Source organism: Hyla sarda, chromosome 3 (assembly GCF_029499605.1).
Source record: "Hyla sarda isolate aHylSar1 chromosome 3, aHylSar1.hap1, whole genome shotgun sequence".
In the NCBI taxonomy this organism is placed as follows: Eukaryota; Metazoa; Chordata; class Amphibia; order Anura; family Hylidae; genus Hyla; species Hyla sarda.
In genome coordinates, this window is record NC_079191.1 from 418,570,146 (window position 1) to 418,597,804 (window position 27,659).

Sequence of the window (27,659 nt, forward strand, 5' to 3'; positions counted from 1 at the left end):
AGGGGGAGAGAAGGGGCAGCGGTGCTGACAGCAGGGGGAGAGAAGCGGCGGCAGCAGGGCTCTAGACCCCAGGAAAGGCAGGGGGAGAGAAGCGGGCAGCAACGACCTCTCTCCCCCTGCCTTTCCTGGGGGCTTCTGTGGGGACAGAAACAGTGTATCAGGTTCTAAACATGCACACACACGCACCCTCATTTTACCAAGGGTAGTTGGGTAAAAAACTTTTTTTTACCCAGATATCCTTGGTAAAATGAGGGTGCGTGTTATAGGCCGGTGTGTGGTATACCCCGATAAATACGCTACATTAGAATTTTTTTTAATGAGAGTGCCCATTTAAGCCCAAAATAAGTAGAGATTTAAAAGAATAAATGACAAATTCTACTGAATCTTTTCCTATAAAATGATATAGTAAAGAAGTTGTCAAGTGAAAAAAAAAACAGTGTATGGTGTCAAAAATTATAATAAAGCAGCCTACTAATATAATGTTATTAGCCATAGTGCAGAGATCTCTCCATATCAGCTGAACCATCTAGCTTGCAGCTGTGAGATAATGTCTCACTCTCTGAATGCAGTCTGCCCCATCTCTGCTCCCTCCTCCTCTTGTGTCTGCTCAGGACGAGACCAGTGATGTGAAGGGGGAGCTCCTTTTACTGCTCATTAGATTTATGATTACATAAGACAGCAATGAACCTGTTCTGAAAAGAAACTACTGTAACTGAGAAAGGCTTCCTGCTGCCTTATTTCATAATCAAAAATAACTTAATCAGTAATAACAGCTCTCCCTCCCTTTTACATCACTGGCCTGGTCCCCAGCTGACAGAAGGTTACGAGAGAGCAGGGATGGAGCAGACTGTATTTACAGAGTGCGATGTGACATAACAGCTAAAAGCCAGACAGATCAACTGATATGAAGAGATCTGTGCATTATGGCTAAGAACATTATATAAGTAAGTGGCTTTACATAATATCATGTTATTAGCTACAGTGCTCTTCCTATCAGCTAAGCTGTCTTGTTTTGTAGCTATGACATCACACCCACTCTCTAAATGCAGTCTGCTCTATCCATGCTCCCTCCTCCCCTCCTGTCTGCCCAGGACAAGACCAGTGATGTTGATGGGGGAGCTCCTATTACTGCTTGTTAGATTTAGAACCAATTACATAAGACAGCAGCGAGTCTGTTCTGACAGAAACTACTGTGACTGAAAGCGGCTTCCTGTTGCCTCATCTAATGAGTCATGAATATAATGAGCAGTAAAATAAGCTCCTCCTCCCCTTCACATCACTGGTCTAGCTCTGAGCTGACAGGAAGAAAGGATAGAACAGGGACTGAGCAGACTGAATACAGACGCTACAGCTTAGCTGATATGAAGAAATCTGTACTCTATGGCTAATAACATTATATTAGTTACTTGCTTTATCCCTACCATATATTAGTTACTTTTACCTACCATACACATGTTGTTTCCATTGCCAGACAACCCCTTATATCTGCTCAGCTCATTTTATGCTGAAACATTGTGCCTTAATATCGGTCTGTGTTTTTAATCCTTTAGGCAAAATATTATAACAAGGGAGATTTAACCCATTAATAGATGTCAGATTACCTTATATCTGGTCCATTAGGCCGTAAAGGAGGTTGCCATGAAATAGCAATGAAAGTATCGCTAACTGGTATCACTGATAGCGGGCGAATGCCCTCGGGAGGTGCAGACTGCGTGGTGGCGTAGGTCGGCAGGCTCTCTGTACACCCACCGTGATCTGACCCCCCTCCAGAACAGACCACAAGGGTCACAGAATAGTTAGTGTATGGGATCAGATTTGTCATTATATAATTCAGGACAGTGGGGTCAGTCAGGAGGATCCGAGGATCTGGCATGCGGATCTCGTAGCTTAATATATCTCCATTGGGTCTGAGCGGAGGAATCCAAGTGACCTGAAATAAAGAGAACTGGGGATTCAAGTTACATGAAACAATGAAAAATGAAATAAATAAATAAATAAATAATCATCACTTTCTACTATATAACCACTTTACAAAAATTGCTGCAATTATCTTATTTTGAACTAAAAAAACAGTTCTTGATATAGACATTACTATACAACAGTGATCTCCCAACCGTGGACCTCCGGCGGTTGCAAAACTACAACTCCCATCATGCCCAGACAGCTGTTGGCTGCTATGCATTTAAAAAAAAAAAAATATATATATATATATATATATATATATATATATATATATATATATAGCGCCCCCCTTCCCTGTGGATTGGTCTCTACACAGGTCACAGAGCATGCTAACAAATCTACCACACTACAAAGAATAGGGTCTGTTCATTGAGACTATGTCCATGGTGCTTGCTGTAAAGCACATAGCTAAATGCTGTTATAAACATCTAAGGCAAAATGGCAGCCCCCATAAAAATAAAATGTACAATCAGAAAATAGAAACAGATAAGGAAAAAAGAAGAACAAAGTAACTTATTTTAGCAATTGTCTCTAGTTGATACATTTCCTTAAAGTGCCAGATATAAATTATTGGTAGATGGGTAGGTAGATAGATAAGTAGATAGATAGATAAGAGATAGAAAGATATGATATAGATAGATAGATAGATAGATAGATAGCAAAAAGATAGATAGATAAATACATAGATAGGCAGGTAGATAGATAGATAGACAGATATGAGATAGATAGATAGATAGATATGAGAGATAGATAGAGATGAGACAGAGATATATGAAATAGATAGACATGAGATAGATAGATAGATAGATAGACATATAATTTGGACTGGAGCTTAGTTCCCCCTGTGGTTAGTGAGTCACAGGTTGAAAACCTTCTCTGTGTAAAATAAGAATTCTTATGAGGTTAAAGTGCACTTAGCACCTCTTGAATTTCAAGGACAATGTATAAAGTGGCAGAATTGGATTGGTAAAGTACACAGCGCTACGCTCTTTAGTTTTCCTAAGGCTCGTGGGCTTTCAGACTGTATCTTGGCAATGTAAAGCGTGAAAGCATCAGAGCTCATAAGAGCGTATTCAGAGCGGTATAAGCAGTTTGCTCATTGATTTGGCGATCAGGATTTATGCTCGAGAGGCGGCTATTGTGGAGCACACAGACTTATTTTCTTGACAAAAACATACAAGGCTACTTATGGGGCATCATTATCTGTTCTACAGAAGTCATTGTATAGTAACCTTGGGAAACATCGCTATCAGTGATTAAGATGTTAACACAGACGCTCTGCCCTCTGGTGATTCACTGTCTAATAATATGTCTGGGCTCCTTCAGCTCTACAGATGTATTACAAGGCGCAGCCGGACGGATTCTGCAACGTGAGCTTATTAATGACAGTCAATTGATGGGAATAAATGAGCGGAAGGACCGCGCAGGGGGTTCGTATGGCAAAAAGTACATCTGTGGGTGATAGAAGTAAGAAAAGACCATTCAGGGGCAGTTTACATGACCTCTTGGATGAGGACAGGGTTTTTGAAGGCCAGGAAAATTACAAAATACAGAGTCGTAACTAGACTTTTCCTTTAACATTTGTTTTACTAGCCTGGCCCTGGATCTAAATACCTAGGATAAGACAGAATGACTTACTAGACAGATAGATGGAATCAAGAAAACATCTTTGGGGGGGGGGGGGGGGACACTAATGACTGTGACACAGGGAGAGATAAGGGGACAGTAATGACTGGGGCACAGGGAGAGATAAGGGAACATGACTGGAGGGACGTTAGACTCACCCCCTTTTCTTTCAACCCTTGCAAGACCATCTCCCATTCCACCACCCACCATTCTTCCCACAGAAAACCCGACACATGTTGTGATAAAAATGAGCCGGTCAGGCCCGTTTATTAACAATATTTACATATATGTAACAGTTTTACATAAACCAAACATTTCTTCCAAACATTTTCCTTATCAACCTAGGCACTAACCATTTACCCCTGGCCGCATTCACCTGACCCAGGGGCACCCACAAGCGTTAGTATCTGCTCCCGACAACTCCTGGGGCTCTGACACACCACCAGAAGGCCCATTCAGCTGTGCCCCCAACAGCTGTCAAACCAAACTCTGGAATTGTCCTTAATTAATCCCACCAAGGACCCCTTTCACCTGCCAACCCAAAATGTCAGCATTAACACCAGAACAACTAGGGCTGGTGGGCGGGACCTTTTCTCTTCCTTCTTCACGCCGGAGTGACCTCTCCTCACCTCCGGCCACAGGCTAGCACTACAGGCTCCTCCCCATCAACTCCTCCTGACCACTATGCCCCTCGTATCACCCACGTACACCTTTACCCCCTTAAAGGGCCAACAACCTAAAAACTCCCTCCATCTCAGTAACCCCCAAAATTGAGTGAAGGGGTCTCTAACGCCCCCGTCACGCCTCCACTGCGCTACCAGGTGCCACTCTGCTCTGTTTTGCTCCCATGACTGGAGGGACGTTAGACGCACCCCCTTCCCTTTAAACCCTGACTAAACCAAACATTTCTTCCAAACATTTTCCTCAACGTAGGCACTAACCATTTACCCCTGGCCACATTCACCTGACCCAGGGGCACCCACAAGCATTAGTGCCTGCTCCCAACAACTCCTGGGGCCCCGACACACCACCAGGAGGCCCATTCAGCTGTGTCCCCAACAGCTGTCAACACCATTCCTCTTAACCAAACTCTGGAATTGTCCTCAATTAATCCCACCAAGGACCCATTTTACCTGCCACAGAATGGAAGTGTGTGACACCTCACCGACTTCCATCCTGCCACACCATCCTGCAATGCCAACAGCCACAAGTCAATGCCGATGGCATTCAAGTGGATACCATCTCTACGGAGGAACTCTTTGGTTAGCCAGCTTTCTTTTGGATAAAGCAGCACTCTATTGTAATACGCTGTGATAGGGGGCACTCTTTTATTTGTTATTCCTCTATTGCACTGGTGGCAATATTTGTTTTATTTATATTTACTCTTCGGTTGGTATATAGGAGTCCTACACACCTGGCATTAAAAAAAAATATCCACCTGGAAATTGGTGGAAGGTGAACCAATAGTTGAGGCTAGTGTGAATTAGCACAGTCCCACACTGCAGTGTAGCTCCAGCAGAGCTGGCGCAAGGATTTTTGCCACCCTAGGCAAAAGCTAATTTTTCCACCCCCTTGAATCCGCCCATTGGCACAGCCTTTGACACGCTAGACCTTAGTACTGGGGTGACACACTGTAACAAGCCCCCTTCTCCTATAATTAGCTTACTACTGGGGTGACACACTGTAACAAACCTCCTCCTCATGCTGCTGGCTGAGCGAGTGGTTCAGATGCTGGATGTCTAACTTTCTTTGGCAGGCAGAGCGGCACCCCCCCATCAAGAGGGCACTCTAGGTGGCTGCTTATTTTGCCTATAGGCAGAGCCGGCCCTGGGCTCCAGCAGGGGGAGCTGAACACTGAAACAGAGGGTTGCACCGGTTGCTAGTACTCCATTGTGTGTGTTGAAAAATCCAAGAGTGTTATAACCATAATGTGTGTTGTGCCTCTTATGATGTCCGAAAGCAGAGAATTTGGACTGTGCACAACAACAGGTACAGGGATGATGAATATATCTGTTATACAGGACTGAAGAATCTATTGGTCCTACAGAAATAATGGCAAATACATAAGTAAAATATTAAATAAATACTAAATATTCAAACCAAACTATATTGTTTTCGGGCTATCCCTATTTATCAGCACCCAGTTCTGGCCACTTTTCTGTGTAGTATTCTTTGATGATGGATGTATGTGAATTTAATGTGTTTCCCCCAAGTGTTTTATTATCTTTCTATATCTGGACGGGTGCCTACCTTTACAATAAAGCTTTTGATGAAGTTCTAATGATGGCATGAAACACGTGGCGCTCGGTTTTACGGCCTTTTCATTGATTTTTGTAATAATGAAAGCAGCTTTTAAAATCACAGAGATCATTATCTTTTTTCCCCTTTTTAGTTTTGCAGTGTTTTATATTTGCATTACTCTAGTCTTTTGCTTGTCTTTAACCATTTTGCTGTGGGTTGGAGGCAGAGTTTGTGTTTTCTTTTGTCTGTGTATTGGGAAGGGGGGGTTTCCGCATCAAATGGCTTTCATTCCCTCGAACACACTGACCTTACTAAACAGATTTCTTTCATCTGATTTCCAGCTTTTAATTTATATGATCAGGCAGCAAGGTTTATGTTCTGTGATGTTATTTTTTTTTCCACATTTTTGTTAGCGGTTTATCAGTTCAGATTCGATTCCCTTAGGATTATGACAGTGGACTGAAGTTTAAAAAAAAAAAAAAAACAATAAAGTATTAATTACATTTGAATCAATGTTTTTCTTTTAACCCTTCCTTGAAATCACTAAAGGGGTTCGCCTAAACTTTAACATTGGTGGCCTGCCTTCATGACTCCCGCTGATCAGCACAACCAAGTGGCCAGGGGCCCATAAGAGAGCTATATTGGCCTTCACTGTTTACAAAGCCACAGCATCTCTTACATACAAATTCACATGCCTAGTACTATGTCTCACCACATTCCACTGCAATTGGTAGGAATCCTGGAAGTCAGATCCCCCTCTGATCAAACATTACTTTGGCCTATTATAAGGATAGGTACTCAAAATAAGGGGGATGTTCACACACAATCTGCAGCCAATCCACAACTTGTAAACATTCCCCCAAAGGGGTGCACTGGGACTTTACATGATGTCCTTTGCTCAGAATCAGGTGTTTGACCAAAAAATATTTCTGTTCCCAAGAGCACAGTGTCCTACATAATCCTGTCTGGAGTAAACCAGCATCATGTCTGGAGGAAACCAGACACTGCCCATCACCTGCCCAACACCATCCCCACAGTGATCATGGTGGAGGCAGCATCATGTCTGGACAAAACCAGGCACTGCCCATCACCTGCCCAACACCATCCCTACAGTGGGGTGGGGGCAGCATAATTCTGTGGGGATGACTGGTCAGTTGAGGGAAAGCTGAATGGAGTAACATAAAGAGATATTTTTGAAAACCTGATACATAGTGCTCTGGACCCCAGACTAGGCTGAAGATTCACCCCATATTTGATCCTCATAACCCGTCCTCATATTTAGACCTCATATACCTTCCCTAAATCTTAACCTCATATCCTTCCAAACAGTTAATAAGATGTTTAAAAGTCCCAGGCAATCGCTGCAGCCCGATTGGGAAATGTATCGAAGTCTTATACTTGCATGGGACTTCAGACAAAAACCTTCACTCTGACTTAAGGGGTTACATTAGTAATTAATAGTAATTAAAAATGCCTTTATCTGTTTGGAAGTGATGATGGAACATATATACATACGTACACACTAGAGATGAGCAAATTTAAAAAAAAATTGATTCGGCCGATTAGCCAAATTTAAAAAGAAAAAATCGATTTGATTCGAATAAATTCTCAGCAAATTTTTATTAGTAATGTATTTTAATGATGTGTTTAATAAAGTGTGTGTTTGTGTTTCAGTTTTTAGGTAGTACTACTACTGCCAGCATGGAACAGACTGTTCCATGATAGAAGTTGTAGTACCTGTGCTAGACAGAGCGCCCCTGAGATCATGCTCTATAATGTATAGATGCGGGCGGCTTTCTCACATCTAGATAGGATGATTGCATCAGGTGTCAGGAGTGACACCTCCTGGGATCTGTCCTTAACCTATATATCTATCAAAATAACGGGCATATTCATCCGTTAAGACCCATTATAATATCCGTCATGTACCATTATTTTATGGCCCCTTTAACACCTCTGCCTACAGACTTCCGCAGCCGGGACTACTACTACTCCCATCATGGAACAGACTTGTTTCCATGATGAAAGTAGTAGATCCCTGGCTGTGGCAGTCTGCAGGTGGTTGGGGAGGCTACATTAGTGTTTGTACTACTACCCCCATCATGGAACAGACTCTGTTCCATGATGGGGGTTGTAGTACATGGTCTCAGGGATTGATCGCAACGGGTCACACTTCTGAGACCCAATGCAATCAAAAGTTATTAAACAGGGGAGCGGGTGGCATGCTCCGCTCCCCTGCGATTTACTTTCACTTTTAAATTCCCCGCTGGGAGCCCTGAATGGCTGCCACCGAGGAGCCATTCAGGGCTCCCAACTGGGTTTTTAAACTACTAATTTGACCCCCAAATGTATGGCCCCATGCATATTTATAATAATGAATTGGCCCCAGTGTGTTTATAATAATGAATTGGCCCCAGTGTGTTTATAATAATTCATTGGCCCCAGTGTGTTTATAATAATTCATTGGCCCCAGTGTGTTTATAATGATTCATTGGCCCCAGTGTGTTTATAATAATTCATTGGCCCCAGTGTGCTTATCCTTATAATCCTTACTCAGAAGGGAGACCCAATGCAATCAATCCCTCAGACCATGTACTACAACCCACATCATGGAACAGTCTGTTCCATGATGGGGGTAGTAGTAGAAACACTAATGTAGCCTTCCCAGCCACCGGCAGACTCCAGCAGCCAGGGAACTACTACTCCCATCATGGAAACAAGTTTGTTCCATGATGGGAGTAGTAGTAGTCCCGGCTGCGGGAGTCTGTAGGCAGTGGTGTTAAAACAGCCATAAAATAACGGTACATGACGGATGTTATAACGGGTCTTAACTGATGAATATGCCCGTTATTTTGACGGACATTATTCAGCCGTTAGCACCCGCTATTTCATCTGTTATTATACATCCGTTTTTTAATTATACGATACAGAAAATGGATGTTTAATAACGGATGAGTACTCATAGTGTGAAAGCAGCCTAAAATGTAGACTCCATTCTTGAGTGTATAAAAAATTATAAAGCCACCAAAAAAAAAAAAAAAAATAATGCATTGTTAATTTTTAAACAGGGATCCATTTATGTGGGCGATAATAAAAATCTAGAAAGGGGTATTTAAATGTAAAAATGACATACATTTTTATAATTATTTATGATTTTTTTTTGTAATATTAATGTATTTTTAGTAATATTCATGTATTTTAATATTGTGTTTATTAAAGTGTGTGTGTGTTTGACTTTTTTCTAAATTTTTTAAATTTTTTAGGTAGTACTACTACTCCCATCATAGAACATACAGTTCTATGATGGGAGCTGTAGTACCTGTACTAATAGACAGATCACAGCAGGTGTCACTCCTGATACTCGATGCGATTGTCGTTTCTATTGCAGAGATGGAGCGGCTTTCTCCTGCGCTCGGATCTCTGCACTATACTCCGGACGGCCAGTGATGTTAATAGAATTCATATCACTTATTCATATTTCCCACAGAGAGCTGTGATTGGCCAGATGGTCCCAGCCACTCATAGCTCTTTGCGGGAAATAAGAATAATAGGTATATATACCGCATATATTTATACTACAGTGGGACCAGAGAAGAGTCGCCGGCCACATCTATACATTATACAGGACGATCGCATCGGGTGTCAGAAGTAACACTCACTGTGATCTGTCTACTAATGCAGGAACTACAGCTCCCAGCATGGAGCAGTGTGCGCTCCATGTTGGGAGCAGTAGTACCTGCAGTTGAGGACAGATCACAGCAAGTTTCACTCCTGACACCCGCTGCGATCGTCCTATTTATTGCAGAGATGCGAGCGCAGAAGAAAGACACTTGCATCTATACATTATACAGGACGATCGCAGGGGTGTCACCAATGAAGAAATTCGTCATTTCAAATCGTCCGAATCAAATTTTTCATGAAATTTCAAATTTTTCATGAATTCGTCAGATTCGATTCGCTCATCTCTAGTACACACGTTGAGTTTTATATACTGTACATAGATGATACTTATGTTGTGCATTAAATTAATAGATTTACCTACAAAACTCTGAAAATGACTTTTGCAAATTGACAATATCATCTCTATTGTTGCCAAAAACTGCACTGCTATGTCTGAATCTTTATCAGATCATAAAATGATCATCAAACCCTATAAAGAATAACATATATATATATATTAGGGATCGACCGATATCGATTTTTTAGGGCCGATCCCGATAATCTGTGGAGGTTAAGGCCGATAGCCGATAACTTACACCGATATTCCGGTATAAGTTATCGGCTATTTATTCCCCACCAACCCCCCCGGCGACGCCGCTGCAGATCATTGATTTAAAGCGGGCGCTTTAAATCAATGAACTGCAGCGGCTTTTTTGGTGCCAGAGACCGCCGCCGCCACCCGCTTCTCTCTCCCTGCCTGTCCTGGGGTCCTCCTGAGTCCTACCACCGCCACTGCCATCCCCCCCACCCCCACCTATCCTCTGCCCAGAGACCGCCGCCGCCCGCTTCTCTCCCCTGCCGGTCCTTAGTCCAACCACCGCCGCTGCCCCATTGCCTCCCCCATCCCCAGTTTTATAATTACCTGTTCCTGGGGCCCGCGCTACTTCTTGCTCCCGCGGCGTCCTGAGCTGTCACTGTGCGCACTGACGGTGACGTTGCGTTGAGGACGTCACTCGTCATTGCCCAGCCCACAGCGTAACAAGGGACGCCGCAGGAACCAGAAGTAGCGTGGACCCTTGGCCCCGGGAACAAGTAATTATAAAACCGGGGATGGGGGAGGCAATTGGGCAGCGGCGGCGGCGGTGGTCTCTGTCCGGGCGGTGCGGTGGGGGTGTGCGGTGCGGGTGGGGGGTGTGCTGTGGTGGGGGTGTGTGGTGGGGAGCGGTGCGGTGGGGGGGGGGTGCGGGGTGTGGGGCATTATCGGATTATTGGCAAGGTAATTGCCAATACCGATAACGTCCAAAATCGTGAATATCGGCCGATAATATAGGCCAAACCGATAATCCGTCGATACCTAATATATATATATATATATATATATATATATTCAGACCAAACACGCAGCAGGCTTGAAACACAACTAATGGTAATGAACATGAAATGATGTGACAGAAAGGGTGGTGTATGGCCCAGCAATAAATAAACTATAATGACAAATATTTGCGTCCACTTAATGGCCATCAATTCATCAATGGCTTCTGAGATGTGTCAGGATTGATGGTCTTGGCTTGATTTGAAAACTGAGGATGCCGTTTGGATTTAATCGGGGTCTTGAAATGTGTGAATCAAGTCTACTGCCTCAATGTTGGTGCATGATGTGTGAAAACATAAAGTGCGCAATTGCACGAGCTGAGGATTGTTTTTTGCTTATAGAACATCTCCCTGTGTATAAAGAGGATGTGCTACTGACAATAATAGACAGCTGTTCACACCTAAAGAAGGATCTTTTCAACAAATGCCTATTTCCATGGCAGACTTTCCACAAGCAGAATTCCGCCTCAAATGAAAGCCCAACACACTTCTATGGGATTCTGCACTCCTATTCACACTTCTGAATTTCCGCAAGCGAAAATTCAGAAGTGTGAATGGGAGTGCATAGTGGTGAAATGGGGGGTGTGGATGTGAAATGGGGGGATAGAAATGAAATGGGGGAAATGTGGGATAGACATGAAATGGAAGATAGACGTGAAATGTGGGGGAATGTGAAATTGGGGGATAGAAATTAAATGGGGGTAAATTGGACATGAAATTAGAGGATTTCACCATTTGTTTATTATATCAAAATCACAATGTTTACCTCTATGTAAAAAAAAAAAAAAAAAAAAAACTGGAATAAGTTGGTGTAATGTAAACAATTAAATAATGTTATTTCAGGGTACTGAGCTGGAGAAAATCTCTGGGGAAAATTATTCTCCAGACAGGCCCATCGCTAGAGGACAGGCCAACCAAGCAATTGCTTGGGGCCCCAAGCTGGCCCGGGGCCCCGAGCAGAACCAGTGCTTGTCCTTCCGGGCCATCCTCCTGCCCCCATCCCGGTTCGGCAGCTCGCCCTGTCGGCAGGCCGGGCCAGCAGTGCAAGAGCCTGGAGCAGGACAGGAGGCAGAGACTAAAGCCCCTCCTGTCCTATAGCATGGTGGAGCGGGAGCTGTCAGCTGTCCCGCTCCACCATTCCCTCACCTTTCTCTTACGCTGCTCCGTTCACGCAGTGTCAGCAGTGGGGACGCCATCCATGGCAGGCCAGCGCGATGATGTCACACCATTGCGCCCGCGCCCGGAGATCACGTCCCCGCGGCTCACACTGCAAGAACGGAGCAGCGTGTGAGAAAGGTGACAGGGGGGCACAGGACATGGGACATTATATGTGGGGGACACAGGACAGGAGTTATTATAAGTGAGGAGCACATGTAAGGGGGGCATTATATGTGAGGGGCACATGACAGGGGGGCATTATAAGTCAGGGGCACATGTCATGGGGATATTATATGTGAGGGGCACATGACAGGGCCCCCCCTGTCATGTGCCCATTTAATGCCCCCCTGTCATGTGCCCCTCACATATAATGCCCCCCTGTCATGTGCCCCTCATATATAATACCCCCTGTCCTGTGCCCCCCACATATAATGCCCCCTGACATGTGCCCCTCACTTATAATAACCCCTGTCCTGTGCCCCCACATATAATGCCCCGTCATGTTCCCCTCACATATAATGCCCCCTTTTCTGCCCCCTCAGGGGGCATTATACGTGAGGGGCACAGGACATGGGTCATTATATTTGAGGGGCACAGGACAGGGGTTATTATAAGTGAGGGGCACATGTCAGGGGGCATTATATGTGAGGGGCACAGGACAGGGGGTCATTATATGTGAGGGGCACATGACAGGGCTAACCCTGTCATGTGCCCCTCACATATAATGACCCCCTGTCCTGTGCACCCCACATATAATGCCCCCTGACATGTGCCCCTCACTTTTAATAACCCCTGTCCTGTGCCTCTCACATATAAGGACCCATGTCCTGCGCCCCTCACGTATAATGCCCCCTGAGGGTGCAGGAAAGGGGGCATTATATGTGAGGGGAACATGACGGGGGGCATTATATGGGCACATGACGGGGGGGCCCTGTCATGTGCCCCTCACATATAATGACCCCCTGTCCTGTGCCCCCCACATATAATGCCCCATGTGGGGAAGGGCGGGGGCGTCCATGTCTATTTTGCTTGGGGCCCCCAAATTCCTTCAAACGGCCCTGTCTCCAGATAAAGCAACTGTATCAGTAAGAAAAAGATTACCAGGAAACATATATAAAAGAAGATTACACTTAATAAATAGGGATCTCATAAGGTAACTTGATTTTTTTTCTAGAGAACCATTAGGATTAATTAATCAATTAAAAGATTATCTATGCAATGAAAACAATAAAGTCTACACATCACTTTTGTCTATTTTGTATTTTCTGTCTATTTTGTATTTTTTGCCTATTCTGTCTCCTCGGGCTGATAGTCTCGCACTGGTATAAATGAGCTGCGCTTTGTGTTCTGCTGATCAAACCAGTGTAGCACTACATTTGGCATATGTACAAGACTATATTCACAGAAGCATGTGTGTGTTTACACAATAGATGCTTCAAAGCTACAAAAATCCCTCTTGTTTGGTTACACTAATTTCCCTTGAATGAAGTTTTGTATGCAAGCCAAAACAATAGTAGTTATCCAGCCCTCCAGAGCTCGATCCCACATGAATTCTAGAAATAATTGAAAACTTCTTAGGTAGTCCTGGAAGCCTCACTTCTTTTTTTATATCACTTTAACACTTTCTTTATGTGTGATTAAGGACAGATTATTGTAAATCAGTCATTTACTTTCTGTTCCCATTGGACTGCGAAGAGAACTTTATCAATAAACAAATGTTTATAATGACTCAGGAATGGCTCTACCCTACTGGAGGGTAATACAGAATTAAAGCGGGAATGGACACATAGGGTTTTTCCTAAATAATTTGTGCCAGAAGGGTCTCCTAGATGCTTTTTAAGCTTCTCTTAACAGAGAAAAATCACCATATGAGGATGAGGGGAATTTTAGGGAGTATGCAATGATGACTTATCCTGAAAGGGGTACTCCATCCCTAGATATCTTATGCCCCATCCAGAGGATAGGGATAAGATGTCTGATCGTGGGGGGGTCCAGCTGCTGGGCCGCACCACGGCCGACACCCCGGCATTCTGAACATTTATGTATAGAGCACCAGCTTGGGAGCTTCTGTGTTCATGATATCACAAAAGCAATCACGCCCCCTCCATTCATGTCTATGGAAGGGACATGACGGCTGTGGAGCAGAAGTACACAGCCGCCACGCCCCCTCCCAAAGACATGAATGCATCGGTGCTCTATGCACCGGATGACTAGGGTACAGCATTGGAGATTATGGGGGGTCCCAGTGGCCCGACCCCCCCCCCCACCTGCAATCAGACATATTATCCCCTATCCCTTGATTAGGGGATAAGATGTCTAGGGGTTAAATACCCCTTTAAGATAGACCAGCTGTTACGCCGAGCGCTCCGGGTCCCCGCTCCTCCCCGGAGCGCTCGCTTCACTCTCCCCGCTGCAGCGCTCCGGTCACATCCTCTGAGCCGGGGCGCTGCGATTCCGCTGCCAGCCGGGATGCGATTCGCGATGCGGGTAGCGCCCGCTCGCGATGCGCACCCCGGCTCCCGTACCTGACTCGCTCTCCGTCTGTCCTGTCCCGGCGCGCGCGGCCCCGCTCCCTAGGGCGCGCGCGCGCCGGGTCTCTGCGATTTAAAGGGCCACTGCGCCGCTGATTGGCGCAGTGGTTCCAATTAGTGTGTTCACCTGTGCACTTCCCTATATCACCTCACTTCCCCTGCACTCCCTTGCCGGATCTTGTTGCCATTGTGCCAGTGAAAGCGTTCCTTGTGTGTTCCTAGCCTGTGTTCCAGACCTTCTGCCGTTGCCCCTGACTACGATCCTTGCTGCCTGCTCCGACCTTCTGCTACGTCCGACCTTGCTTCTGCCTACTCCCTTGTACCGCGCCTATCTTCAGCAGCCAGAGAGGTGAGCCGTTGCTAGTGGATACGACCTGGTCACTACCGCCGCAGCAAGACCATCCCGCTTTGCGGCGGGCTCTGGTGAAAACCAGTAGTGGCTTAGAACCGGTCCACTAGCACGGTCCACGCCAATCCCTCTCTGGCACAGAGGATCCACCACCCGCCAGCCGGCATCGTGACAGTAGATCCGGCCATGGATCCCGCTGAAGTTCCTCTGCCAGTTGTCGCAGACCTCACCACGGTGGTCGCCCAGCAGTCACAACAGATAGCGCAACAAGGCCAACAGCTGTCTCAACTGACCGTTATGCTACAACAGTTACTACCACAGCTTCAGCAGTCATCTCCTCCGCCAGCTCCTGCACCTCCTCCGCAGCGAGTGGCCGCTCCTGGGCTACGCCTATCCTTGCCGGATAAATTTGATGGGGACTCTAAGTTTTGCCGTGGCTTTCTTTCCCAATGTTCCCTGCATCTGGAGATGATGTCGGACCTGTTTCCCACTGAAAGGTCTAAGGTGGCTTTCGTAGTCAGCCTTCTGTCCGGAAAAGCCCTGTCATGGGCCACACCGCTCTGGGACCGCAATGACCCCGTCACTGCCTCTGTACACTCCTTCTTCTCGGAAATCCGAAGTGTCTTTGAGGAACCTGCCCGAGCCTCTTCTGCTGAGACTGCCCTGTTGAACCTGGTCCAGGGTAATTCTTCCGTTGGCGAGTATGCCGTACAATTCCGTACTCTTGCTTCAGAATTGTCCTGGAATAATGAGGCCCTCTGCGCGACCTTCAAAAAAGGCCTATCCAGCAACATTAAAGATGTTCTGGCCGCACGAGAAATTCCTGCTAATCTACATGAACTTATTCACCTAGCCACTCGCATTGACATGCGTTTTTCCGAAAGGCGTCAGGAACTCCGCCAAGATATGGACTCTGTTCGCACGAGGCGTTTCTTCTCCTCGGCTCCTCTCTCCTCTGGTCCCCTGCAATCTGTTCCTGTGCCTCCCGCCGTGGAGGCTATGCAGGTCGACCGGTCTCGCCTGACACCTCAAGAGAGGACACGACGCCGTATGGAGAACCTCTGCCTGTACTGTGCTAGTACCGAACACTTCCTGAGGGATTGTCCTATCCGTCCTCCCCGCCTGGAAAGACGTACGCTGACTCCGCACAAAGGTGAGACAGTCCTTGATGTCTACTCTGCTTCTCCACGTCTTACTGTGCCTGTGCGGATGTCTGCCTCGGCCTTCTCCTTCTCTACTGTGGCCTTCTTGGACTCTGGATCTGCAGGAAATTTTATTTTGGCCTCTCTCGTCAACAGGTTCAACATCCCGGTGACCAGTCTCGCCAGACCCCTCTACATCAATTGTGTAAATAATGAAAGATTGGACTGTACCATACGTTTCCGCACGGAGCCCCTTCTTATGAGCATCGGATCTCATCACGAGAGGATTGAACTTTTGGTCCTCCCCAATTGCACCTCGGAAATTCTCCTTGGACTTCCCTGGCTTCAACTTCATTCCCCAACCCTGGATTGGTCCACTGGGGAGATCAAGAGTTGGGGGTCCTCTTGTTCCAAGAACTGTCTAAAACCGGTTCCCAGTAACCCTTGCCGTAACTCTGTGGTTCCTCCAGTAACCGGTCTCCCTAAGGCCTATATGGACTTCGCGGATGTTTTCTGCAAAAAACAAGCTGAGACTCTACCTCCTCACAGGCCTTATGATTGTCCTATCGACCTCCTCCCGGGCACTACTCCACCCCGGGGCAGAATTTATCCTCTCTCTGCCCCAGAGACTCTTGCCATGTCTGAATACGTCCAGGAGAATCTAAAAAAGGGCTTTATCCGTAAATCCTCCTCTCCTGCCGGAGCCGGATTTTTCTTTGTGTCCAAAAAAGATGGCTCCCTACGTCCTTGCATTGACTACCGCGGTCTTAATAAAATCACGGTTAAGAACCGCTACCCCTTACCCCTCATCTCTGAACTCTTTGATCGCCTCCAAGGTGCCCACATCTTTACTAAATTGGACTTAAGAGGCGCCTATAACCTCATCCGCATCAGAGAGGGGGATGAGTGGAAAACGGCATTTAACACCAGAGATGGACACTTTGAGTATCTGGTCATGCCCTTTGGCCTGTGCAACGCCCCTGCCGTCTTCCAAGACTTTGTCAATGAAATTTTTCGTGATCTGTTATACTCCTGTGTTGTTGTATATCTGGACGATATCCTAATTTTTTCTGCCAATCTAGAAGAACACCGCCAGCATGTCCGTATGGTTCTTCAGAGACTTCGTGACAATCAACTCTATGCCAAAATTGAGAAATGTCTGTTTGAATGCCAATCTCTTCCTTTTCTAGGATATTTGGTCTCTGGCCAGGGACTACAGATGGATCCAGACAAACTCTCTGCCGTCTTAGATTGGCCACGCCCCTCCGGACTCCGTGCTATCCAACGCTTTTTGGGGTTCGCCAATTATTACAGGCAATTTATTCCACATTTTTCTACCATTGTGGCTCCTATCGTGGCTTTAACCAAAAAAAATGCTGATCCCAAGTCCTGGCCTCCTCAAGCAGAAGACGCCTTTAAACGACTCAAGTCTGCCTTTTCTTCGGCTCCCGTCCTCTCCAGACCTGACCCTTCCAAACCCTTCCTATTGGAGGTTGATGCCTCCTCAGTGGGAGCTGGAGCTGTTCTTCTACAAAAAAATTCTTCCGGGCATGCTGTCACTTGTGGTTTTTTCTCTAGGACCTTCTCTCCAGCGGAGAGGAACTACTCCATCGGGGATCGAGAGCTTCTAGCCATTAAATTAGCACTTGAGGAATGGAGGCATCTGCTGGAGGGATCAAGTTCTCCTGTTATTATCTACACCGACCACAAGAACCTCTCCTACCTCCAGTCTGCCCAACGGCTGAATCCTCGCCAGGCCCGGTGGTCTCTGTTCTTTGCCCGATTTAATTTTGAGATTCACTTTCGTCCTGCCGATAAGAACATTAGGGCCGATGCTCTCTCTCGTTCCTCGGATGCCTCAGAAGTTGAACTCTCTCCGCAACACATCATTCCACCTGACTGCCTGATCTCCACTTCTCCTGCCTCCATCAGGCAGACTCCTCCAGGAAAGACCTTTGTTTCTCCTCGCCAACGCCTCGGAATCCTCAAATGGGGTCACTCCTCCCATCTCGCAGGTCATGCGGGCATCAAGAAATCTGTGCAACTCATCTCCCGCTTCTATTGGTGGCCGACTCTGGAGACGGATGTTGTGGACTTTGTGCGAGCCTGCACTATCTGTGCCCGGGATAAGACTCCTCGCCAGAAGCCCGCTGGTTTTCTTCATCCTCTGCCTGTCCCCGAACAGCCTTGGTCTCTGATTGGTATGGATTTTATTACTGATTTACCCCCTTCCCGTGGCAACACTGTTATTTGGGTGGTCGTTGATCGATTCTCCAAAATGGCACATTTCATCCCTCTTCCTGGTCTTCCTTCTGCGCCTCAGTTGGCTAAACAATTTTTTGTACACATTTTTCGTCTTCACGGGTTGCCTACGCAGATTGTCTCGGATAGAGGCGTCCAATTCGTGTCTAAATTCTGGAGGGCTCTCTGTAAACAACTCAAGATTAAATTAAATTTTTCTTCTGCATATCATCCCCAGTCCAATGGACAAGTAGAAAGAATTAACCAGATCTTGGGTGATTATTTGCGACATTTTGTTTCCTCCCGCCAGGATGACTGGGCAGATCTCCTCCCATGGGCCGAATTCTCGTATAACTTCAGGGTCTCTGAATCTTCCTCCAAATCCCCATTTTTCGTGGTGTACGGCCGTCACCCTCTTCCCCCCCTCCCTACTCCCTTGCCCTCTGGTCTGCCCGCTGTGGATGAAATTTCTCGTGACCTTTCCATCATATGGAGAGAGACCCAAAATTCTCTCTTACAGGCTTCATCACGCATGAAGAAGTTCGCGGATAAGAAAAGAAGAGCTCCTCCCGTTTTTTCCCCTGGAGACAAGGTATGGCTCTCCGCTAAATATGTCCGCTTCCGTGTCCCTAGCTACAAGTTGGGACCACGCTATCTTGGTCCTTTCAAAATTTTGTGTCAAATTAATCCTGTCTCTTATAAACTTCTTCTTCCTCCTTCTCTTCGTATCCCTAATGCCTTTCACGTCTCTCTTCTCAAACCACTCATCCTCAACCGTTTTTCTCCCAAATCTGTTCCTCCCACTCCTGTTTCCGGCTCCTCGGACATCTTCTCTGTCAAAGAAATCTTAGCTTCCAAAAAGGTCAGAGGGAAAACTTTTTTTTTAGTGGACTGGGAGGGTTGTGGTCCTGAAGAGAGATCCTGGGAACCTGAGGACAACATCCTAGACAAAAGTCTGCTCCTCAGGTTCTCAGGCTCTAAGAAGAGGGGGAGACCCAAGGGGGGGGGTACTGTTACGCCGAGCGCTCCGGGTCCCCGCTCCTCCCCGGAGCGCTCGCTTCACTCTCCCCGCTGCAGCGCTCCGGTCACATCCTCTGAGCCGGGGAGCTGCGATTCCGCTGCCAGCCGGGATGCGATTCGCGATGCGGGTAGCGCCCGCTCGCGATGCGCACCCCGGCTCCCGTACCTGACTCGCTCTCCGTCTGTCCTGTCCCGGCGCGCGCGGCCCCGCTCCCTAGGGCGCGCGCGCGCCGGGTCTCTGCGATTTAAAGGGCCACTGCGCCGCTGATTGGCGCAGTGGTTCCAATTAGTGTGTTCACCTGTGCACTTCCCTATATCACCTCACTTCCCCTGCACTCCCTTGCCGGATCTTGTTGCCATTGTGCCAGTGAAAGCGTTCCTTGTGTGTTCCTAGCCTGTGTTCCAGACCTTCTGCCGTTGCCCCTGACTACGATCCTTGCTGCCTGCCCCGACCTTCTGCTACGTCCGACCTTGCTTCTGCCTACTCCCTTGTACCGCGCCTATCTTCAGCAGCCAGAGAGGTGAGCCGTTGCTAGTGGATACGACCTGGTCACTACCGCCGCAGCAAGACCATCCCGCTTTGCGGCGGGCTCTGGTGAAAACCAGTAGTGGCTTAGAACCGGTCCACTAGCACGGTCCACGCCAATCCCTCTCTGGCACAGAGGATCCACCACCCGCCAGCCGGCATCGTGACACCAGCAATGTGTGATCAGTGGAGAATCGATCCCTGAGATCCCTGTGATCACAGAGGCAATGTGGTGTTCCCTGAAGAGCTGGATGAACTTCAGTATTAGGCACAGCAATAAGTACAGAAAACATTCAAGGACCACAGTGTTCTAGATAGCATGGTGGCTCCATACTTCTGGTGATCAGTTGAATTGCCATGGGTCAGACTCCCTTCCAAACTAACATTGATGATAGAGATGGGCCACTTATGTATATTCCTGGAAAACACTTTAATAAGGAAGTTTAAGAACACAACCATGGAAAATTTAAAGGCTACAACACACAGATTATCCATTGGTGTATTTCCCGTTTAGGGAACCATCAATGTCTGTAGAATACAAAAACCTTACATTTGTATACATATTAGTCGAAATTTGGGACATTTAAGACCTTGAAAAAACTTGGTTTTACCTTTGCTGTATATGGACCTAATGTATTCACTTCTGGTGGCAGCACTCCCACCGGTCTTGATGGTCTTGTTGTGACCTCCACCCAGGCACTGTAGTTTGTTCCACCATTAAAAGTTGTAGCAATCATTCTATATTCATATGTCTTCCATGGGTTAATGTCATTTGCTTGGTCTACATACTGCATTCGGTGATTGCCTGGTACCGTCACTATAATTTCCACATGTTCGGTGTCTTTGAGCCTTCTTTCAATACTAAAGCTTTCTATTACACCATTTGGGTGGAGCGGAGGTCGCCATCTTACTAACACAGATGTTGGGCTATCAGACTGGAGATCAGGTGGTAGAACATCACTTGGGGCATCTGGAAAGGTCTCTATGACTATCGGCTCCTCTGATAGAGAACACCCAGCCAATGTGCATGCTTCTATCCCATACAGGTAAATTGTGTAGGGAGATAAATCACGGAATGTGTGACTAGATATGTTTCCTGGCACAGTCATCTCCAAGCTTCCATTTTGGTAAATGTTATAATGACTTATAATTCCATTGGGTTTTGTTGGGTGTTGCCATGTTATAGTTATAGATCTTGATTTGACTTGGAAGAGACGAGGCGGGTCAACAGATCCTGGTTCTGTAGGTGATAAGATACATGCATAAATATTTTACTTGTATCATTCATGTATTATGCGCTACTAGAGATGCACAAATATCCTAAGATTCATGTTGGGTCCAATTTGACAAATTAGACTATAAAATTAGCGTGTTTTTGGATCTTGACTCTGATTCAGAAGTGCCTTGATTGCCCTGCGATTCCCCATGTAAAGTATAAACAGGAGCAGGTACTCCTGTCAAGGGCTGGAGCCTCTGCCTTTTGTCCTGGATGGGGCAATCATAATGTAAGCCCAACCTAGCATGGATTCCTAAGACTACATAGTAACATAGAAAATGTACAGGGTTCAAAACTACTTCCTATCTGTTGCAAACTCCTGTATAAATGGGGCACACAAAGGATCCTGGGGATTCAAGGGTGACAAGTACCAGAAGAAGAGAAAAGGCTACCAGCTCCAATAGATTTACATTTCAAGCTTGATTTTACAGAAATGCATCACAGGAGAAAGCTGACACATTTCGCATATGAAACTGCCCTTAATCATGGCTGTGCATACACTTTTAATAGGATGTGCACTGCCGGTCCTCATGTAAGCGTGCACACCTGTGTCAGCCGAATCAAGTGGTGATGTCTGCTGCTACTAAAAAGGGTGCACACTAAAGTCCAGAACATCAATCCAACTATCCAATTAAGTAACGTGGCAAAAAAAAAAAAATGGAAGTTGCAGTCACCCTTCTGTAGCAAAGTTCAAACAAAATGCAGGTAAAAACAGTGCAGCAGGGGGATATAAAACAAATAGGAGCGCTACCTGGCAGCAACAGCCATTTCCTGCATCCAGCCAGGTAACACTCCACTCCCGTTTCTTTTTAGCCCCCCTGCTGCACTGTCTTTTTTACCTGCACTTTGTTTGAAATAAAGAAGACTGCTACAGAAAGGTGAATGCAACTTCCATATTTTCTACGTTAGTTGTTTTGCTGTCTAGTCGCTTCATCAGGGGGTTCCCCTGATGAAAGTTCATGTTCTTTCGGGCCCAGCAACCTATTTTATATTGGTAAAATATATTAATCCTGAGCTAACTTCCTGGTATTATTAAAGATATGAGCAGTTTACACATCCCAAATCATAACCCGCTATAAAGTCTACAAACATATGCGTAGATTTTCCTTTTTTTCTTTTTAACAACAGTTTCCGCCACTCCATTGTATCCGCGGCAGCTCCGCTGTTACTATTTGTGATTCTAATCCATGTTTGGCAATTTATCTACTCCCTGTTAATATTGTAGGTGATTTTTTATGGTGACTGTGACAGAAGCTGCCGATTTAGCTCTTTTACCCACTGATAAATAAACAATGCACAGATCTGACCTTTGGGTTAACAGGTTTTTATGCCTCTTCCACTCAGCACTCTAACAGATTCAATTACCATAAAGGTTCAAGAGCTCGGATGAATACTGAAAAAGAGCAACCATATGCCTGCCTAGGTGTTGTGCAATAGCGAATACTCTCCGGGGGCCCCCCAGAGAGACGGCTTAATTGTAAATAATTCCACCACGCGACACAATCAAGTCACCTTGAATGCGAAAGCCTCAGTCTGTGGAGGGAAAGTGTTATTTAAGCTTTACTGGGCTGCGTTAAATTCTGCAATTTGAAGGGCTGTTAAGTTTTTCAATTGAAATTTCATTTAAAATGCAGGTGCCTTTTATTATATCGAAGCTTTACTGCTCTCTAGGTACAAGCAAGAACACGGTGCAATAACACCAGTCTGCCTCAATCACTGATCAGCAGAACAGCTGTAATTCGAGGACATTTAGCATTCTTATAAACCACATCCTGATAAGTCAAAATTGCTACAGCAGATCAGGGGAAATAGTATCGCCTTCATTTTTCGCCCAGAGCAAGTTTTGACATTTCTGTGGTTTTTTTAAATATTTTTTTTATATGTATATATTTTTTTTCACACTCTCTCTTTCTGAGCGTCTGAGAGCAATAGATTTTATTATATACGGTATGTTAAAAAATATAATAATACACTTGCATTTGGTAATTGTTTAAAACAGCTTTGTTTTTTTTAAGGCTTCAAATGTCAGAGGTTTAAAAACGTAACAAAATATGCCAAATGGAAGAATTTGGAGAATGTTTATTATATACGGCGCACATATAATAGGGAATTGGGGCCACATGCTTGGACGAGAAAAGGTTTTCTTATGACTTTTGGGCAGAGCTTGACCTTCCTCGGGGATCGGGAGGGTGACGGGCAATGATGATGGCTTAACCTCTGAGGACAAGCTTCGGCTTGCAGGGTTTATTAAGTGATAAACGTGAATAAACACAAAAATGAATAAACTGAATAAATCTATAATTCAGTCCAAGAAAGATACTCGGGCCAGCTCTTATGGATTAAAGGTCATCACTTATTAATCCAAGTTATACAAACCCAAGGGAGATTTGGCAATGTGGTAAAGTAACTTCTTAAAAATGATGCAAGGAAAAGAAACCCCCGCACTCTGATGTGTTTTGAATCAAAGATTCTTACTCATAGCATTGCTATGAGTAAGAATCGTTGATTCGAAACTCGGCAGAGTGTTGGGGTTAAGAATCATTGAATCAAAATGCATCAGAGTGTGGGAGTATGTGTTGCTTGCGTCCTTTTTATAATGATGCTTTACCACATTAGGATTACTGTGTGCGAAGGTTCCCAAAAATTGAGCTGAAGAGTTTTTGTTTTTCTATTTTTAGATCTGAAATGGAACATAATTTATCCCCACCAGTCATGGCGGCTGTTTCTGCAGGATTAATGCATTAAGTGGTGGTGAGGGTGTGATGAAGGGCAGATGTTATTACCCTAGGGGCAGATGGCATTAATCCCTTGTATTTGTGATGCCAGGGCGTGGTTAACCTCTGCACCATCCTGAGGACAAGCAGGGCCTGTAAATGGTAAATGAGGACAAGCAGGACTCTGTACACCGAGGACAAACAGGGCTCCGTACACTGTGGACAAGCAGGGCTCTGTACACTGGGGACAAGCAGGGCTCTGTACACTGAGGACAAGCATGGTTCTGTGCAATGAGGACAAACAGGGCTCTGTGCAATGAGGACAAGCAGGGCTCTGTGCAATGAGGACAAGCAGGGCTCTGTACACTGAGGACAAGCAGGGCTCTGTACACTGAGGACAAGCAGGGCTCTGTACACTGAGGACAAGCAGGGCACTGTACACTGAGGACAAGCAGGGCTCTGTACAATGAGGATAAGCAGGGCTCTGTACACTGAGGGCAAGAAGGGTTTTGTACACTGAGGACAAGCAGGGCACTGTACACTGAGGACAAGTAGGGTTTTGTACACTGAGGACAAGCAGGGCTCTGTTCACTGAGGACAAGCAGGGCTCTGTACACTGACGACAAGAAGGGTTCTGTACACTGAGGACAAGCAGGGCTCTGTACACTCAGGACAAGCAGGGCTCTGTACACTCAGGACAAGCAGGGCTCTGTACACTGAGGACAAGAAGGGTTCTGTACACTGAGGACAAGCAAGACTCTGTACACTCAGGACAAGCAGGGCCATGTACACTGAGGACAAGCAGGGCTCTGTACACTGAGGACAAGCAGGGCTCTGTACACTGAGGACAAGTAGGGCTCTGTACACTGAGGACAAGCGGGGCTCTGTACACTGAGGACAAGGAGGGCTCTGTACACTGAGGACAAGCGGGGCTCTGTACACTGAGGACAAGCAGGGCTCTGTACACTGAGGACAAGGAGGGCTCTGTACACTGAGGACAAGTGGGGTTCTGTACACTGAAGACAAGCGTGGCTCTGTACACTGAGGACATGCGGGGCTCTGTACACTGAGGACAAGGAGGGCTTTGTACACTGAGGTCAAGCGGGGCTCTGTACACTGAGGACAAGCGGGGCTCTGTACACTGAGGACATGTGGGGCTCTGAACATTGAGGACAAGCAGGGCTCTATACACTGAGGATATGCAGGGCTCTGTGCACTGAGGACAAGCAGGGCTCTGTGCAGTGAGGAAAAGCAGGGCTCTGTGCAGTGAGACTCTATGACACCCTCCTGGCTCACACATTAGGATGATTGACAAGCCAGGAGCCTGCACAGACCCCTGATTGTCCTGCCCCCTCTTCCTGTATTTGTTCTCCTCATAGAGACACACAGGCAATAGCTGAAGGGACAGCATTTTTTCACCCAAAGATATAATTTTTTTTTAATCAAGGTCTTTACAAATATACATATTTTTAGATCTGAAATGGAACATAATTTATCCCCACCAGTCATGGCGGCTGTTTCTGCAGGATTAATGCATTAAGTGGTGGTGAGGGTGTGATGAAGGGCAGATGTTATTACCCTAGGGGCAGATGGCATTAATCCCTTGTATTTGTGATGCCAGGGCGTGGTTAACCTCTGCACCATCCTGAGGACAAGCAGGGCCTGTAAATGGTAAATGAGGACAAGCAGGACTCTGTACACCGAGGACAAGCAGGGCTCTGTACACTGTGGACAAGCAGGGCTTTGTACACTGAGGACAAGCAGGGCTCTGTACACTGAGGACAAGCAGGGCTCTGTACACTGAGGACAAGCAGGGCTCTGTACACTGGGGACAAGCAGGGCTCTGTACACTGAGGACAAGCATGGTTCTGTGCAATGAGGACAAACAAGGCTCTGTGCAATGAGGACAAGCAGGGCTCTGTGCAATGAGGACAAGCAGGGCTCTGTACACTGAGGACAAGCAGGGCTCTGTACACTGAGGACAAGCAGGGCTCTGTACACTGAGGACAAGCAGGGCTCTGTGCAATGAGGACAAACAGGGGTCTGTTCAATGAGGATAAGCAGGGCTCTGTACACTGAGGGCAAGAAGGATTTTGTACACTGAGGACAAGCAGGGCACTGTACACTGAGGACAAGCAGGATTTTGTACACTGAGGACAAGCAGGGCTCTGTTCACTGAGGACAAGCAGGGCTCTGTACACTGACGACAAGCAGGGTTCTGTACACTGAGGACAAGCAGAGCTCTGTACACTCAGGACAAGCAGGGCTCTGTACACTCAGGACAAGCAGGGCTCTGTACACTGAGGACAAGAAGGGTTCTGTACACTGAGGACAAGCAAGGCTCTGTACACTCAGGACAAGCAGGGCCATGTACACTGAGGACAAGCAGGGCTCTGTACACTGAGGACAAGGAGGGCTCTGTTCACTGAGGACAAGCGGGGCTCTGTACACTGAGGACAAGCAGGACTCTGTACACTGAGGACAAGGAGGGCTCTGTACACTGAGGACAAGTGGGGCTCTGTACACTAAAGACAAGCGTGGCTTTGTACACTGAGGACATGCGGGGCTCTGTACACTGAGGACAAGGAGGGCTTTGTACACTGAGGGCAAGCGGGGCTCTGTACACTGAGGACAAGCGGGGCTCTGTACACTGAGGACATGTGGGGCTCTGAACATTGAGGACAAGCAGGGCTCTATACACTGAGGATATGCAGGGCTCTGTGCACTGAGGACAAGCAGGGCTCTGTGCAGTGAGGAAAAGCATGGCTCTGTGCAGTGAGACTCTATGACACCCTCCTGGCTCACACATTAGGATGATTGACAAGCCAGGAGCCTGCACAGACCCCCAATTGTCCTGCCCCGACTTCCTGTATTTGTTCTCCTCATAGAGACACAAAGGCAATAGCTGAAGGGACAGCATTTTTTCACCCAAAGATATAATTTTTTTTTAATCAAGGTCTTTACAAATATACATATATGTCACGATTCGGCTGGCTGGAGGTGGATCCTCTGTGCCAGAGAGGGATTGGCGTGGACCGTGTTGGTGGACCGGTTCTAAGTTGCTACTGGTATTCACCAGAGCCCACCGCAAAGCGGGATGGTCTTGCAGCGGCGGTAGCAACCAGGTCGTATCCACCAGCAACGGCTAAACCTCTCTGACTGCTGAAGGTAAGCGCGGTACAAGGGAGTAGACAAGAGCAAGGTCGGACGTAGCAGAAGGTCAGGGCAGGCAGCAAGGATCGTAGTCAGGGGCAACGGCAGGAGGTCTGGAACACAGGCTAGGAACACACAAGGGAACACTTTCACTGGCACAATGGCAACAAGATCCGGCGAGGGAGTGCAGGGGAAGTGAGGTATAAGTAGGGAGTGCACAGGTGATAACACTGATTAGGCCTGCTGCGCCAATCAGTGGCGCAGTGGCCCTTTAAATTGCAGAGACCCGGCGCGCGCGCGCCCTAAGGAGCGGGGCCGCGCGCGCTGGGACAAGACAGACGGGGAACGGGTCAGGTACGGGAGCCGGGATGCGCATCGCGAGCGGGCGCCTCCTGCGTCGCGAATCGCATCCCGGCTGGGAGTGATATTGCAGCGCACCCGGTCAGCAGGTCTGACCGGGGCGCTGCGAATGAGAGGATGCTGCGAGCGCTCCGGGGAGGAGCGGGGACCCGGAGCGCTCGGCGTAACAGTACCCCCCCCCTTGGGTCTCCCCCTCTTCTTGGAGCCTGAGAACCTGAGGATAAGACTTTTGTCTAGGATGTTGTCCTCAGGTTCCCAGGATCTCTCCTCTGGGCCACAGTTCTTCCAATCCACCAAAAAAAATCTTTTACCTCTGACAATCTTGGAGG

At 46.8% G+C, this 27,659-nt stretch overlaps 1 protein-coding gene across 3 annotated transcripts in view; it reads right to left on the reverse strand.

Annotated features, from left to right (window-relative positions):
• The window catches only part of USH2A (usherin), a 1,021,568-nt gene that overhangs the window by 326,243 nt on the left and 667,666 nt on the right, over positions 1-27,659 (reverse strand). For all 3 annotated transcript variants that reach the window (XM_056568336.1, XM_056568335.1, XM_056568334.1), the window contains 2 exons: positions 20,439-21,067; positions 1,602-1,930 (listed from right to left, as the gene is read on the reverse strand). In XM_056568336.1, the coding sequence (XP_056424311.1) occupies positions 1,602-1,930; positions 20,439-21,067 (958 nt within the window). The remainder of the gene's footprint in view (positions 1-1,601; positions 1,931-20,438; positions 21,068-27,659) is intronic.